The 15,383-nt window shown below is 49.1% G+C and overlaps 1 protein-coding gene across 1 annotated transcript; it reads left to right on the plus strand.

The window, feature by feature from the left end:
- Positions 1-6,996: 6,996 nt before the first annotated feature.
- On the plus strand, positions 6,997-14,811 carry LOC100845401 (transcription factor GTE4). The gene is made up of 5 exons (XM_014900834.2): positions 6,997-8,847; positions 8,940-8,991; positions 9,087-9,209; positions 9,350-9,412; positions 14,312-14,811. Exons 1-4 carry the CDS (start codon positions 7,189-7,191, stop codon positions 9,403-9,405), a joined length of 1,890 nt encoding a protein of 629 aa, XP_014756320.1. The 5' UTR covers positions 6,997-7,188; the 3' UTR covers positions 9,406-9,412; positions 14,312-14,811.
- The last annotated feature ends 572 nt before the right edge of the window (positions 14,812-15,383 follow it).

The following is a 15,383-nucleotide window of genomic DNA, read 5'->3' on the forward strand; positions in this document are numbered from 1 at the left end:
TTAGAAAGCTAGGCGCCTAGGATAATGCACTTAGCTGTATGTTCTGATGTCAAACGTATCAGTTCTGTACTTGGAACGCCTGTTGGAGGGGTGCGGCAGGGACGTTGTGGCAGTGCACCCATCGGCGCTGAGCACTGATGGCATGCACCCCCACAGCGTCTCCGCGGCAACCCTCGCGTTGGAACCGCCTGCTGGAGGGATGCGGCAAGGGCACGGTGGCAGTGCACCCATCGGTGCTGAGCACGGATGGCATGCACCACCACCGTGTCTCTGCGGCCTCCCTCGCCTCTGTAACCATCTCCTTAGCTTTGCTCTGAGTTGCTCCGTGGCCACCATGCCATTTTGTAGGCACGGTGAAGAATCATGCCGCCGCGCGCGCCGAGCTACCACGGCCCACGTGGCAACACTCTCCTGCGCTAAGAACCTTGAAGCGGTCACCATGCACCAGTGGCTCCCCGCTAGACGACACGGCCCATGAGTACTCCACGAGCATCACAGTGTGTCCGATCCCTTTCCTTATCCTGCATGTCAGATTCTTACCAAGCCCGAGATGCTGCAATTTTTTTCAAAATGCACGAAAAAACGGTACAGCACAGACAGCCCTCCTGCCTCCCAGCCCCCGGGCACAGAAGGGTCGATACCAAACTTGGGTGTGAGCAATCTTTCGTTCCCAAGACGCTGCTGTCGCGTGGTGCGCGTTGCGGGGAACCCGGCAACAGCACGACCCCGTGCCGGAGTGAGCCGGCAACGGGATTTCTGTTTTCGAGGCTCCGGCAGCCCCCTGCTCACAGCCAAGCATGGAAAGAGACTTCTGTGCACCTAAAACAGGAGACAGAAGAAAGAACATGCAATAATTAAGACAACTTGAAATTCAGAGAAAATCACTTATCTTTATTCATAGAAACTAGTGGATTACAATCGGGGGTTGCCCGGCTACACTAGTTCAAGAGGCATGCTGCAGCAGCATCACACGTGGGTCAGGCTCCACCGCTTCACGGGTAGAACTTGCACAACTGCTCAAGATTCCAACTGTTTTGCACCGGCAAGCCTTCTTCGGTTTCCAGCCGGACAGCCCCCGGCCTGGTCACCTGCACTACCCGGAAGGGCCCCTACCATTTCGGAGCCAACTTGTTCCCGACCTTCGTTCCTTGTATCCAGCGCAGGACAAGGTCTCCGACCTCTAGCTCTCAGGTGCGGACCCGCCTGTCATGATAATGGCGGAGTCCCTACTGATAGCGTGTAGCTCGTACAGCAGCCCGGAATCGAAGTTCTTCGATGAAGTTAAGATCGTCAACCCTCTGCTCGTGTTGGCTATGCTAACACGATGTGCTCAGTTCTGAATGCCTCCCGGGACCCGAAGGTAACCGGCAGCGTGATGCGCCCCAGAGGGCGCACGATCCCGGGGTTTACCCCCCGGAACGGGTCGGTGGGCTTCATCTGCTCCAGCAGCAGCTGAAGCTTCTCCACCAACCTGGCGGACAGGAGGTTTTACCCCGCTCAGTTGTCCACCAGCACCTTGGTCACCGTCATGTTGTTGATGATCTGTGAGACCACGAAGGGGAGAACCCCTGACCCCAGCGGTCGGGCTGGGTGATCGTCTGAGTTGAAAGTGATCAGCACGTGCGACCACTTCAACGGCTGCTGCGCCTCCATGTCCGGCAACATCGCACACACCTCCCGGGTGAGGCGCTTCACCGCGCTATGGGGTGAGAGAGCATAAGCCCCCCCATGGATGCAGGCGACGCTGCGGGGCTCTTGAAAGCCAGGCTCGTCGCCCTCACTGTAGTCGGACCCGCGCTGCTCCTCAGCACGAGCCTTGTCTCGCCCTCGGGGAGGCCGCTCCCTGCCGGCGCGGGGTTGGGCTCGACCCCCCCGGGCTTCCTCTCTGCCGGCATCCCCGCCAACAGGCTTCACTCTAGCTCTGGGGTCATTCGGGTAGTCGCAGGAGAGATGCCCGATGTCCCCGCAGTTGAAGCAGGCGCCGGCTGCTCGGCGCTCCTCGTGGCGCTGCTCGCGCCTCTGCTTGATGCCCTGCAGGATGCGGCAATCCTGCACGTTATGAGTTGCGTTGGCATGGATGGGGCAGCGGGGCGCGTCGCCCGGCTTGCCACCAGACCCGCCTGCGGACGAGGCCTTTTTCGCAGGCCTCGAGGTAGCCCCCGGTTCCGTGGCAAGCACTTGCTTCCCACTGCGCTTCCGGGAGCCCTTCTTCTGCGAGCCCTCAGCGGGACTCGGGGCAGCCTTAGCTGCAAGTTCGGGCGCCAAACGCCCTTCCTCGGCCATGGCACACTTGTGCGCCAAGATGTAGAGCTCTTGCGTCATCCGGATCCGGTGCGGGCTCAGCTTCTCACGCATTTTGGGGTCGCGGACATTGGTGGCGAAGGTGTTGATGATGGCGCAGCCTCCACCTCTGGAATGCAGTAGGAGAGACTGGAGAAGCGGTTGACGAAACTCCGCAACGTCTCCCCTGGCTTCTGTACAACGGTGTGCAGCTCCGCCATGGTTCCCGGGCGCTTGTAACCGCCCTGAAACGCACTCACAAACTGCTCGCACAGGTCAGCTCAGGAGGCTATGGACCCGGCGGGCAGGTTGAGCAACCAGATCCTCACTGATCCTTTGAGGACCATCGGGAACCAGTTGGCCCTGATCTTGTCGCCAGCGCCGATGGCATGCATCCCCAACGTGTAGGTCAGGAGGAAATCCTTGGGGTTCACGGTCCCGTCGTACGTTTTAAGCGTCGGTGCTCGGAACTTGCGGGGCCATGTCACCCGCCGCAGCTCGCGAATGAACGCGGTGCAGCCGTCCTCGGCGCCCATGGGAGCATCCTCCTGCTCCTCTGGGCGTTGGCGTTCTGCCTCACGCCGGCACCAACGCTCCAAGCGCTGGCAGAGGTCTTCTTGCTGGCGGGCGTTCAGGACACACCGCGCATCACCCCGTGTAACGGTCGGTGACGAATCCGAGGACCCCATGGGATCCTCGCCTCCTGGCCCTCCCTGCGGGGGAGGGTTTTTCCCTTGCCCCGAGACGCGGGACACGTCTCCGCGTCCCGGGTTCTGCCCTCGGCCTGAGCCAGCCGGGGTGCCCTCGCCTTGCGGCTGCTGGGCGGCGAGCGCAAGGAGCGCATCCAGCTCCGCACTCCATGCTTCATGCGCCGACGTGCCTTGCGGTGGCTCGTAGCGCACCATGACACGTGTGGCTATGATAGCCTCCGCCGGGGTTTGGGCAGGAGGCTGCCGATTCTCCGACCGGCTGCCCTCCGCCCTGTCCCCCGGTGCCCCCGGGTGAGTAGGGCGAGATCCTGTCGGCGTCACAGGTGACGCAGTGTGCTCATGGCGCAGCTGCCGCTGTGCGTCTTCGGCCCGCGAGTGGACTCGCTGGTCGGCGCGGGCAGCGTCATGGCCGCTCGCGCGACTGGCTCTAGCGCTGGGAGCTGCTGGCCCCCTCAGCCGATTGTCCCGACGGCCGATGAGGCGGAGGTGGCAGCTATGACTGTTGTTGCACCCGGGAGGGCTCAGGGTTCTCCTGGCCATGCGACGTGGGCTGCACGTCGTGTGATCGCGTGTGCGCCACTGGGGCACCATCGGGTCGATCCGAGAGTCGTCAGCCCACTTGGGAGGCATAGCAACGGGTTCTGTCGTTGGAGAAGACGAAGCTGACGTAGCTGCAGACGACGGCGCCGGCGGTCACCGGCGAGCTCTTCACACCCGCCCCCTACCTGGCGCGCCAGATGTCGTAGCGCGGGGCTTAGACACCGGGGATGCGAGGCACACTCTTTTTGGTTCGGCAGTAGGCGTTGGGGATCGCTCCGGCGATCGCCGGCGAGGCCAATGACGAGCGTACAATGCACAGGCCTGTTTACCCAGGTTCGGGCCACCCGGAGGTGTAAAACTCTACGTCCTGCTTCTGAGTTTGTATTAGCCAATGAACAAGTGTTTACAGGTTGCCGGGGGAGTCCCCGGGCGCTCTCTTCCTTTTCTGCTAAGTGGCTACTTGCTACTTTGGGCTAAAGACCCGAACTCTAACTCCACTGGAGTGCAATCTAGAAAGAACCAAACCCCCCGACCGATGGCGATGGTCCTCCTTTTATACTCAAGGGGATACCATAGGTGCCTCGGTGCATGGGGGACAAGTGTCGAGCAAAGACCCTAGGCAGCTTGCCCTTGCTGCGCTGGCATGTATGCATGGTGCTAAGTGCTGTAGCAAGGGCGGTACGTGCCTTAGATTAACTGCGAGCCACTAACTGTGGGCTGACTAGACAGGGAACCACCCTTCTGTCGGAGCATTTAATGCTTGCTTGTGCCATACTCCACACCCTGACCAGCCCTGCACAAAAGGAGCCTGCCGGGCGGCCACGTGGTGCCAATACTCTGCTTGCACTGGGCGCCGGCCCTGTTGTAAGCACCTACGTCAGGGAACACCCTCCCCGGCAAGTGACCTTCCCGGGGGACGCCCTGACGAGAACTTTCACGCTGCCATCCGGGGCAACCCCCGCAGCCCGGCTAGTCCTGCCGGGCTAGTGGCTCCCCAGACAGCTCGCACCGCGCTGCCCGGGGTGTCGTCCTTGCGGGGAGCAAGCGAGGCGACCCACGCGTTGCGCATTGCTGGTACCCCGGGTGCCAGTTTTGCGACACTAACTATTTTGCTTTGTGTTTTTCTTGTGTATTGTGTTGTAGATCGAAGAACCGTTCTTGGATGTACGCCACGGAAAGAATCAATGCTCGTTGGATAACCGAATGGACGGTCTTTTTTGGAGTCGCCAAAGGTGGTATGGAAAAAAAGGTCTTGTGATGATGTTTTGTCCATGTCGCAAATGTGGAAACACATGCATGATGAAGATTGAAGATGTTCAGATGCACGTGCTGGCATCGGGTTTTGTGGAAGGTTATTCACGCTGGACTTGTCACTGGGAGGATGCGGTTGATATCGGTAGCGGTAGCGAAGATGATCATGTCCTGCAGTATGATCTGACGAATGATTCCGAGGAAGAAATAATGGTTGATGAGGAGGCTAATGTGGAGGGTGAAGGAGCTCCATGTGGCAGGATTGCCGAAATGCTAGATGACCCATACCTGCGGGACCAGCTGGAGGACCCCGAAGATGAGGCATAGTGTGCTAAGTTCAAAAAATTGTTGGAGGACGCAAACACACCCTTGTATGATGGAGCTGGCGAAGAAAACAACGTGCTCGAAGTAACGGTCGCCCCGCCCGTTAGTGATGCGGTTTTTCGACCGTTACTGATAAGCCTTTCTGTAGTAGTGAGTGGTGATCAAGGATTTCATGTACATTATTCTGATTCATGGGTTGGAGAAGATTTTGGTAAAGCTTTGTCCAATAGGCTCATGTTGGAGCTTCTGAGACTTGTGGTCCCCCATCAAAGTGCTTTCATCAGAGGCCGTTGTCTTCACAATAATTAAAAGCTTGTCCAAGTCTCGGCAAAGAAGTTGAATGGTTTGTACTGGGCCGTGACGATACTGCTGAAGTTGGATACCACTAAGGCATTTGATTCGTTTCATTCGGTCATTTATTATGGACATCTGAACTGGATGGGCTTTGAGCGCAAGTGGATCGGTTGAAAGGGAGCTCTCTTGGGAAGGGCCTCGAGCCATGTCCTCATCAATTAACGGCAGCATGCATCCAAGCAAAGCGATTCCTCGCTAGAGGGGCTGGGGAATGACCCCTTTTGTCGCGCATGCTACTTCATTCTCGCAAAGGATGTCCTGAATCTTTACTGGTGGACGCGTAGTCAAGTGGGTTGTTGAGACCCCTTTCTTCCAAAGGTCGGTCACATCAAACATCTATCTTTGTGGTATCACATCGGGAGCTCTGGCTTGAGGATCAATTTCCCGAATACCTCGGCCCATCTCATATGTTGGGGAGAGGAACATGCATGGTGGTCCAGCAGGAGCTCTCTTGTGGGATCAGAACTTTCTTGTGCACTTATCTAGACCTTCACCTAGGACTGCGTAAGCCATCCGTGACTCAAGTACAAGCTCAAGTTGCTATTAATACGATCATAGCTTGCTCCAATGTTTTTTCTTCGGGGGTCGTCTTATGCCGGTGAAATCGTCCCATTGCGCCTTGCTAACGTACGCAATAACATAGAAAAGAGATGCAGGGATTTTGTTGGAAGGGACATCAAGAGGTGTGTGGGGACATTCTTTGGTGGTGTGACACTTGTTCTGTTCTCCTTGGCGATTAGGTGGGCTGGGTCTGCCTAATCCGTTCAAACTTCGTAACTTGACTCTGCAGGGTGGATGGTTTTGGCTCTATAGATCGGGTCTGGTGTAGGGGAAATGGGATGTTTACTTTTTCTGACATGGCTTTTTGTAGGTCGAATGCATGGTACCCAATTAGAGCTCTCTATTTATGTGTCATCTTATAATGTACTAATTATATATAAATGGTATGCCCAGTCCCGAACACATGTGTTGCTAGTTAGGACAAAGTGTGCCTGGCACGCCAATTAGATCCCTCTATTTATGTATCATTTTATATTATACAAAGTCGGGACAAAATATAAGCCTTAAAGATTGTTTTTATCATAAGTCAAATATTTGTTTTATTCCGTGTTATAGGTGTTTGATAAATACCTATAACTTATAAACTCGATCAAACTTAAAAGAGAAGAGTTTGTCTCAGACTACAATCTATAGGCTTTCTTCCCAGCAAACCAAATCTATAGACCTTTTGTTTTGGAGGAAGTAGCTTTAAGATTTGTTTTAAAAAAAGAAAAAGATTACAGACAAAGATTTTTTTTTTGTTACGCCATGGATGCGTGTTCTCCTTTTCGGTGGACTATTTTGTTTCCTGAAAATGAAAAAAAACGTGTATTTCCGTTTTCTTGAGTTTCTTTAAACTTTTATTTTTGTTGAGTTTTTAAAAAAACATTCTTTTGTTGAACTAGTAACAGTAACCATCTCTGCTCCCGTCCCGTGGCCTGTCAAAATCGGCTCCGCAGCAATTTCTCTTTTCCCCCTCCACCCTCCCGTACCTTTCCCCTTCCTCTCTCCTTGACCTATCTCATGCTCCGACCTACCAAAGCTCCAATCCGACCCAATGCGGCTATAAAAAAATATCTCCCAGTCCACCACCGCCATGCCGTAGCTTAGGGTCACCGCCGACGCCCCACAACCCCAGCCCCTCCGCTGCCCACCTCCCCGCCTCTCGCGCGCGCCCCGGTCCCCCGTGATGTCCCGGTGGGCGCCGGAGATCAAGGTCTATAGCCGCAGGCACCCCAGCAAAAACCCTAAACCCCCTCCAGACCCTAGCCCCAATCCTAATCCCCCTCCAGACCCTAGCCCAAATCCTAATTCGAATCCCCTTGCGGAAACCCTAGCTTCGATTCGCCGGTCGATTCGTCGCTCGGAGCCTGAGGGTGCTGCGCCGCGGCCCGATCCGGCCGCACCGACTCCCCCCTCTCCTCCTCCTCCCGCATCGGCGCCGGATGGGGACCCGACTGCCGCCGCCTCCAACGATTTCCCCTCCCGGGATGGGGGCGCCGTCCCCAACGGCCACGCGGACATCCAGGCGGCCGCTGAGGAGAAGGCCTGGAAGCGCAGGGAGCGGAGCGACCTGCGTCGGCAGCTCGCGTCGGAGCTCGACCAGGTACGCGTGCTCTCCAAGCGGCTGAAGGCAGCTGGTGAGGCCTTGGCAGTTGAGGCGGCCTCGACTCCCCTGCCTTTGGCTGTGGTGCGGCCGCCGCCTCTGCTTTCTTCTGGGTATGCACACCCACAGTTCTCAGGTACCGATGCTCTGACACCAATACCGGCCCAGGCCACTTCTGCGGTTCCTCCTGTCCGCTCGTTCCTGCCTCGCCGCCCGCTAATTGTACCAGAAGTTCACATGGAATCCTTTGAGAAGGAGAAGCGGACACCAAAGGCGAACCAGCTATACCAAAATTCAGAATTTTTGCTTGCCAAGGATAGGATACCCGCATCAGATTCACATGGTCGGAAGAAAACCAAGCACCACAAGAAGAAACACCGTTCCTCGGCGGACGCCGGTTACAACTCTGAACAGCGACTGTACTCGCATGCATTTAAGAAGTCCTCGTCACTGCTGTCCCGACTAATGAAGCACAAATTTGGTTGGGTGTTTAATAAGCCTGTGGATCCTGTTGCACTTGGTTTGCATGACTATTTTGCCATCATTAAGCACCCAATGGATCTTGGCACTATAAAAGCGCAACTTACCCGTGGGCAGTACAGGAATCCAAAGGAGTTTGCTGATGATGTACGGCTAACGTTCCACAATGCCATGACGTATAATCCCAAGGGTCAGGACGTGCATTTCATGGCTGAGCAGTTGTTAGGAATCTTTGAGGCTCAGTGGCCTGAGATTCAGGCTGAAGTTGAGTACCTTGCTTCGTGTCCACCGCTGCCGAAGAAATTCCCACCTCCCCCGATTGACTTGCGCTTGCTTGAGAGGTCGGATTCCCTAAAGCACCATATGGCACTGGATTCCAAGTCAAGGCCGTTAAGTCATACTCCAACTTATAGTGTACGGACTCCATCGTTGAAGAAGCCAAAGGCAAAGGATCTGGATAAGAGAGATATGACAATAGATGAGAAGCGTAAACTTAGCAATAACCTTCAGAACCTGCCTCCAGAAAAGCTTGACATTGTTGTTCAGATCATTAAGAACAAGAATCTTTCAGTTAGGCAGCATGATGATGAGATTGAGGTCGAAATTGATAGCATGGATGCAGAGACGCTTTGGGAACTCGATAGATTTGTGGCTAACTTCAAGAAGAACCTGAGCAAGCAAAAGAGGAAGGCTGAGCGTGCGATGCTTGCAAGGCAAGATGCAGAGTTGCGTGCGCTACATGCTGCACAACATCAACAAACAGTATGAACATTCAATCATTCTGAATCTAGCGATAGTACTTTAGCTAAGGAAATTTAATAATTGGTGCTGAATTACATTTTCTTGGATTGCAGAGTCAACAACCACCTAATATTGGCGAAAAATCCCCAAAGCTAAGCAAGACAGGTTTGGCTTTTCTACCCCTAGTTCATTTGTAACAGTAAAAGTACATTAAGAGGAGGTGACTTTAAAGTATAAACTACAACTTCTCTGATGCACAGATTTGATGGCGAGTGAGCAATTAGCAACTTCTGTGCCAGACCAAAATAATAATAATGGACCAAATGCCAGTAGATCCAGCAGCTCCAGCAGCTCCAGCAGTGATTCAGATTCCTCTTCTAGTGGTAATATTTTCTTCCGTCTTGGTTTGGTTTGTTTTGTATTTGACTTTTAGGCCATAATACTATGTGGAGGCATTTATATTGTATACGATCCAGTTACTGCTCTACATTATAATCTAATCATTTAATAATCATTTTATCAGACTCGGACAGTGATAGCTCTTCTACGGATGGATCGAATGCTGCCAATTCATCTTGAAACATAGGTAGGTTTCAATAAATCAAAATGTTTCTTGATTGCTGAGTGAATTAATGTAAGGCAATGTGATATTCTGATGTAACGACTATTCCCTTAGTAGTAGTTTGTTTCTTCTATTGTTTGTGTTTTTATTGTTCTTTTATGCAAACATCAATACTGTTTGAAACAAAATAATGTTTGCTAAGTATTTGTTGTACTGTGTTGTTTCGTATCACCCATGTTATGTCTTTGCATCACTGACTTTCTAGGCGAATCTTTAGTTTTCTGATACAAGATGTTCTGGTAAAGAGGAGTGTTCCAGAAACGGTGTCTTAGCCTTTTCTGATTACTAGCTAAATGCATGTGCACTGCTACGGAATTAAAAATGTATATTACATGTGTGAGTTTTTTAAATACTTGTATGCTCGCATTATCCAATTTTATGCTAAATAAGAATTATTTCTAAATATTTATTTGAGTAATTTTTTTTATCTCAAATGTATATGGGAAACCAGTCAGCTATGGTATATGTTTTTCAAAAGATCGAGATACACATTGAATGGGTAAGCTAGGGAGTAGTCTCGGTATGGTGAATGGAGTACCACCAACTCAAATAGATAAAGATATAACCTAACCAACCTAGTATAAGGCCTAATAGGAAGGGAGCCTATTCATATACATCCAACTATATGGACAAGTTAGACAATAATATGAAAGTATAACTGAAATTAAAGAAATTATGAGGCAAAGGGGAAAATATCCTGATATATACCCCGATTTCTACCCTTGCAAACTTAATGCTATTGAATTTTTTTGATTTCTCATAGCATGCAAGCAAAATGGGGATAACATGATGACACGATGATATGGCCCAGGACTGGGAAAAATTTAGATGTAATTTTTTTTATACTTTCTAGGAAAGATTTAAAGAATTACTCCCTCCGGTCCATAAAAAGTGTCGCCAATTTTGTACTAAGTTAGTACAAATTTTGTACTAAGTGGGCGACACATTTTATGGATCGGAGGAAGTACGTTCCATCTCTTATGTTGTCCATATATTGGACTTAGGTTTCCTAAAAGGTACTCCCTCCGTTCCTAAATTTAAGATGTTCTAGCTTTGTCCTCGGAAAAATCCAACAACATCTCCAACTAAGTTTTATTAAACCTGTCATGGTATATATTTGATTATTTTCATAGTACACTTATTTGATATTTGTAAAATATTAGTATATTTTTTCTATAAACTTGGTCAAACTTATGACAAAGCAAGGACATCTTAAATTTGGAACAAAGGCAGTAGTTTCTTGCTAGGTTTCCAAACATCTAGTCCTGTTTGTCCCAGCTCTGCTTTGGGCTTCTAGGTAGAATCCAGAGGAGTTCGCACAAACAGTATAGCTTATGGTTGGTAGGCTGGCACAAGCAAGGCTCAAAAAGGCATTCTAGGCGTACGCTTAAGTGCACCGTGCGCAGGACACTTGCAGAACGTGGTCCTAGGCGGAGGTCTTGGTGCCGACAAGATCATCTGGCGAGAAAATGATCTCCAAAAGTGGAATTGAAGATTGCAATTAGGAATTGGCCTCCGCAAGCGAGGAAATGAGGTCCAGTGGCTGTAAGGAAGGAGAGGCAGATGGCAGCAGGGGAGGAGTGAGGAGAGACATCAGGGGAGAGGAGAGATCCGTCGAGATTTCTGCAGCGACACCCTTGCCGGTGGGTTGTTGACTTGTCAGCATGCAGCAGCAGCGGCCGCCGCCGCCACCACTGCTGCTCATGTGGCTGGCAGCCTTGAAGCCGTTGACTGAAGGAGTGAGGGGCACAGAAAATCCCAAGTCTATAGTAAGGCAGCAGCTGTGGGCCAAATGGGTCATAATGCTCAGATGGGTCTTGCTTTCCCTCTTCATACCCCCTGTTGGCCTCTCCTTACAGAACACGTAGGCGCCACCTAGATGAACTAGGCGTTGGATGGCTCCCCACCTAGCGCTTTCTTAAACCTTGGGCGCAAGAGCAATTTAGGCATTAGTATTACCAGAACATGCCCATACCATTGGATATTTCTCACTTGCAAACATACATGCCACCTACCACAACCATAATTGTAAGTCAATGCCCATTGCCCGCTGCTGCAAGTGCTGGCACGCACTGGTCTGCCTGTTTGCCTGCTTCCGTTGATCGTATAGGCTAAAGAAGAGCAGAAGTTTTGATGTGTGGGGAGCATGCCTTTGATGACAGCAAGCGACTCTGTGGCTATCTCCAGGTTGGTAACAAGTTTGGTGGTCAACAATGCACTCGCAGAAAAGACAGTTGTGGCCTCATGATGACAGGCTTGTGTCCAATTTGTTGAGAAATGGTACAGCAGAAGGGAGTAGAAGATGTCAGATGGCTCCTTTGGGCTTTGGCTATGGCTCCCAGAACTGCTCTCCTTTCCCATTCTCTCCATGGTATGTATGCGTGTGACATTGTTGATATGGCGGCAGCGTTGCTTGTCCTCCCGATCTTGTAGTTATGTACGTATGTTACTGTGTTCGTAGGTCTAAGTTTATGGGGTTACAGGTTAGGCTTGTTTGGCTGGCCCAAATAGCTTTGTTGGTATTTCTTTGTAATTTATTAGTGAAGCAATATGGAAAACGTGATCAGTGTCTGTACTTTTGTTTGACCTACATGTGATTGCATCCGCACTAAGATTGCATGCCCGTAAACATGCTCACGAGTTACGAGGACCCAGGCAGGAACATATCCACGTGTAAAGCAGTAAATGTGTAACATCCCCCGCCCCTAGTCTAGTTTCAATAGCTAGAACCCATTCATCCATCCTTTTGTAAAAATCAGATCACCTAAGGCCTTGTTTGGTACCAGTGTATTTTTTTAGTCACAAGTGAATCGGGTATTTGAGGGGATTGGGTGTTCACCACAAAATACTAGTATGGGAAGCGTTTTTAGTCGATACAAAAATGAGTTATTTTGTGGTGGAAATCTAGGGATTATCTCCTGTAATCCATGCCTACCAAACGGCTCATTTGGGGTTTCTAGTGTTTTTGGATTTGGGGGGATAGTACTCTACAAAAACTACAAAAACACTAGTGCCAAACAAGGCCTAAAGGGTTTCACCACAGGTATGTACCATGAACCATTGGCAGATAATTTCCATCACTGCACGAGTAGAGGAAAAGGGAGGTAAAACTGCCATATTAAGTTTATAGCTGGAACTAGACTTTGGCCGAACATTATATTTTAGTCTATAGCTTGTTTTTGCAGCTCCTCTTTGAGAAAGCTAGAGCTGGATGGAGCTGAACGTGAGTGGAGCAGAAGCTAGGGCAAATAGGATCTGAGTTTTCATTAATCCTCTGAAGCCCTCTGTACAATGATCCCTCCACTTGACACACACATGTACACACACATTGAGCTTGTGTTCCGTTGTTACTTTCCTTCACTCCCAATCCGATGTGCTTTGGTGACATCAAGCTGAGCCTTGGGATCTTTGATTATCTAGGTGTGTTTGAGCCCAAGTCGACCCCACGAAAAAATTGGCCAAGGTTTTAGTTGGCCTTGTTTTGGCCAGTACTGGCAAGAAAAGTTAACTAGAGTTGGCTAGGAGCATTGGCATGCCAAAATTTTGGCAGCCATTCAAGCAAGAGCCAAAAAATTGGTATGGTTGGTTTTCAGTCACCATCCAAACATTTACCCTCTTTTACCACCTCCAGCTGTTACTAGAGCATTTCCAGTGTTGTTGCCTTTATCCTACCATTTGGGGATACAGACATATTCACACAAGTCCACCCAATATTGTGGCTTGAGGTGGCGCCTTCAATTTAGGAGGGAAGAAATTATGGCACAGGGCATCTGGAGTTGGAAAGTTCAAAATATCAATTCTTTAGACTTAGAAATCTGCAGTAAATAGGTTCTCTTAAAGAAAACAGACAAAATCTAAGTTCAAAATAGCTTCTCTGAAAGATTTTTTTTCATAATCTCAGTATTGGTAAACAGATAAAAGATGTAGCTGCTTGGTCTTCATTTTGATGGTTGCCAACTTTTTGGCATGCAAATGCTACTTTACCGACTCTAGTTTGTTTTTTACCAAAGTTGGCCAACTCATAGGCAAGCAAAACCTTGACCAATATTTTGGCTAGCCAAATCTTTAGTAGGGCAAGGCTGGGTTCAAACCAAACAGTCCCTTGATCATTAATCATTAGTACTAGGTGCATATTTCTAGGTGATCTCCGGCAAGGTTTCTATCATCACTGGTAGATTGTTGTGTTGTTCTGAACTTTCTGGGCCTTGTATCCAGATGGAAAATCGTGCTTTTCATGAGCCCCTTTTGCTAGCTAGATCTACCTTGGTTATTGTGAGTTCTATTTGCAGCTTTGTTATTCGTTCTTCATGAACTCATGAAATTATTATTTTGTGTACAAATCTTGGTTGGATGAGTTCAATTGGTTGAGTAATTGGTGGCAAACACTGGTTGTGTTCAAGATGATGACACTAATTCCGTAGAGTCTTAGGCTTTAGAGTTCAATCCTCTGCTTTCCTACTAGGAGCGTTGCCGTGATGGAGCTTTGCTAAGACCCAGAATCCTCTTGATACAAATTTTTCATACACTTCCTAAATGTATTTGGGTGTATTCTGCGTCAATGTCAGAGTGGAAAAAACTTGGCATGTGGTTTCCTTCTACAGTAGTACTGTGCCAGTGTACAGACTTGGTCATACGTCCATCTTTTTCTTTTTCTTTTTTTGAGAAACAGACTTCCATCTTTTGCTCTGTTTGAAAGTAAAGATTTCCTTGTATGTACTCTTTTATCCACTATGATATGATCTGTTGCACTACCATCATTAGTTGCATGTACCTATTTTATTTGAGCTTGTAGTCTGTAAATGCTCTGTTCTTATTCCTGAGTTGATTTATTTCTGATCATGCTTATCTTATCCTAATTTACAGGTTCAGAACTTCATCCAATAGACAATAACTGTCTAATTGTATTTGGCATGAGAATGCCTCAGTAAGATTGTACATGTTTGTCTTGTCCCTTAGGAATCTCCTCTTAGTAGCTGCTGGGATGTTAGTTGAAAGGCAGTATTCTACCAAGGCTTGCTGTTCCCCAGCTGAAGAAAAGGTAACTTGGCTCCGAAGTTCTGTAGGCTGTACATTAGGGCAGCTCAAGTATTCTGTTTAGGAAGATGATTGTTGTGTCTGCATTGACAAGCCATACTATCCCGTTTATTCTGCGGCTTGGCAGTGTTTCTGATATACCAGGTAATGTTCTGACTGTTACCGTCTTAGCGTCAGCTGTTGTTCATGGACTGTGTTGTAAATCTTTAAGTAATTCTTGATTGTGACAATTGAGTATTTTGACACACTTGGTGTTGTCATCATGGCCGCCATGGTCCAGTCGGTTGTCCCTGGTGAATGTATGCTTGGGAAGTGATTGCGCTGTGCAACAGATGTTTCAGCTTCTTTCTTTCTTTTTTGGCCGAGCCTGTCTGCTCATCATGGGTCTGTTTTATCCAGTCAAGATGGTTACCAGTTTGAGTTAAAGACTTGGAAAGCTGCGGCACTTAATGTTTGTTTCTCTCTTCACTCACGGGAGGCAGCGACCCTCACCTGTTCAGGTGCTTTCTAGGTGGGGAGGTGTCAACTGCCGCTAAATTTGTTGATGCTTCAAGCCTTGTTTGTCCAACTCTTAATTCGCCACATTTCCTGGTAAAATGGCAATAATATTTTTTGAATGAAATTGGCATCATTGCGCTTTTGATAGGTAACAAGTGTATATTTCTGTTATATGCAAGTTGCACTCAGGATCATGTGCTCCTTGGTGCAAAAACCAAATTTTAAGGTCTCCAAAAAAATTCTGGAACAATCTACCCATATAAATTTAGTGCCTACTATCTGCTTATAAAATTTTGTGTAGAGATGATTCAGTTTGTGACCCATATAAAAAAAAAGACATTTGATTGTTTTTTGTCGAATGTTTTGTTCTTTATGAAAATTTACAAAGACAGCCTTATGGAAT

The sequence above is a fragment of the Brachypodium distachyon genome, chromosome 3 (genome assembly GCF_000005505.3).
Source record: "Brachypodium distachyon strain Bd21 chromosome 3, Brachypodium_distachyon_v3.0, whole genome shotgun sequence".
NCBI lineage: Eukaryota > Viridiplantae > Streptophyta > Magnoliopsida > Poales > Poaceae > Brachypodium > Brachypodium distachyon.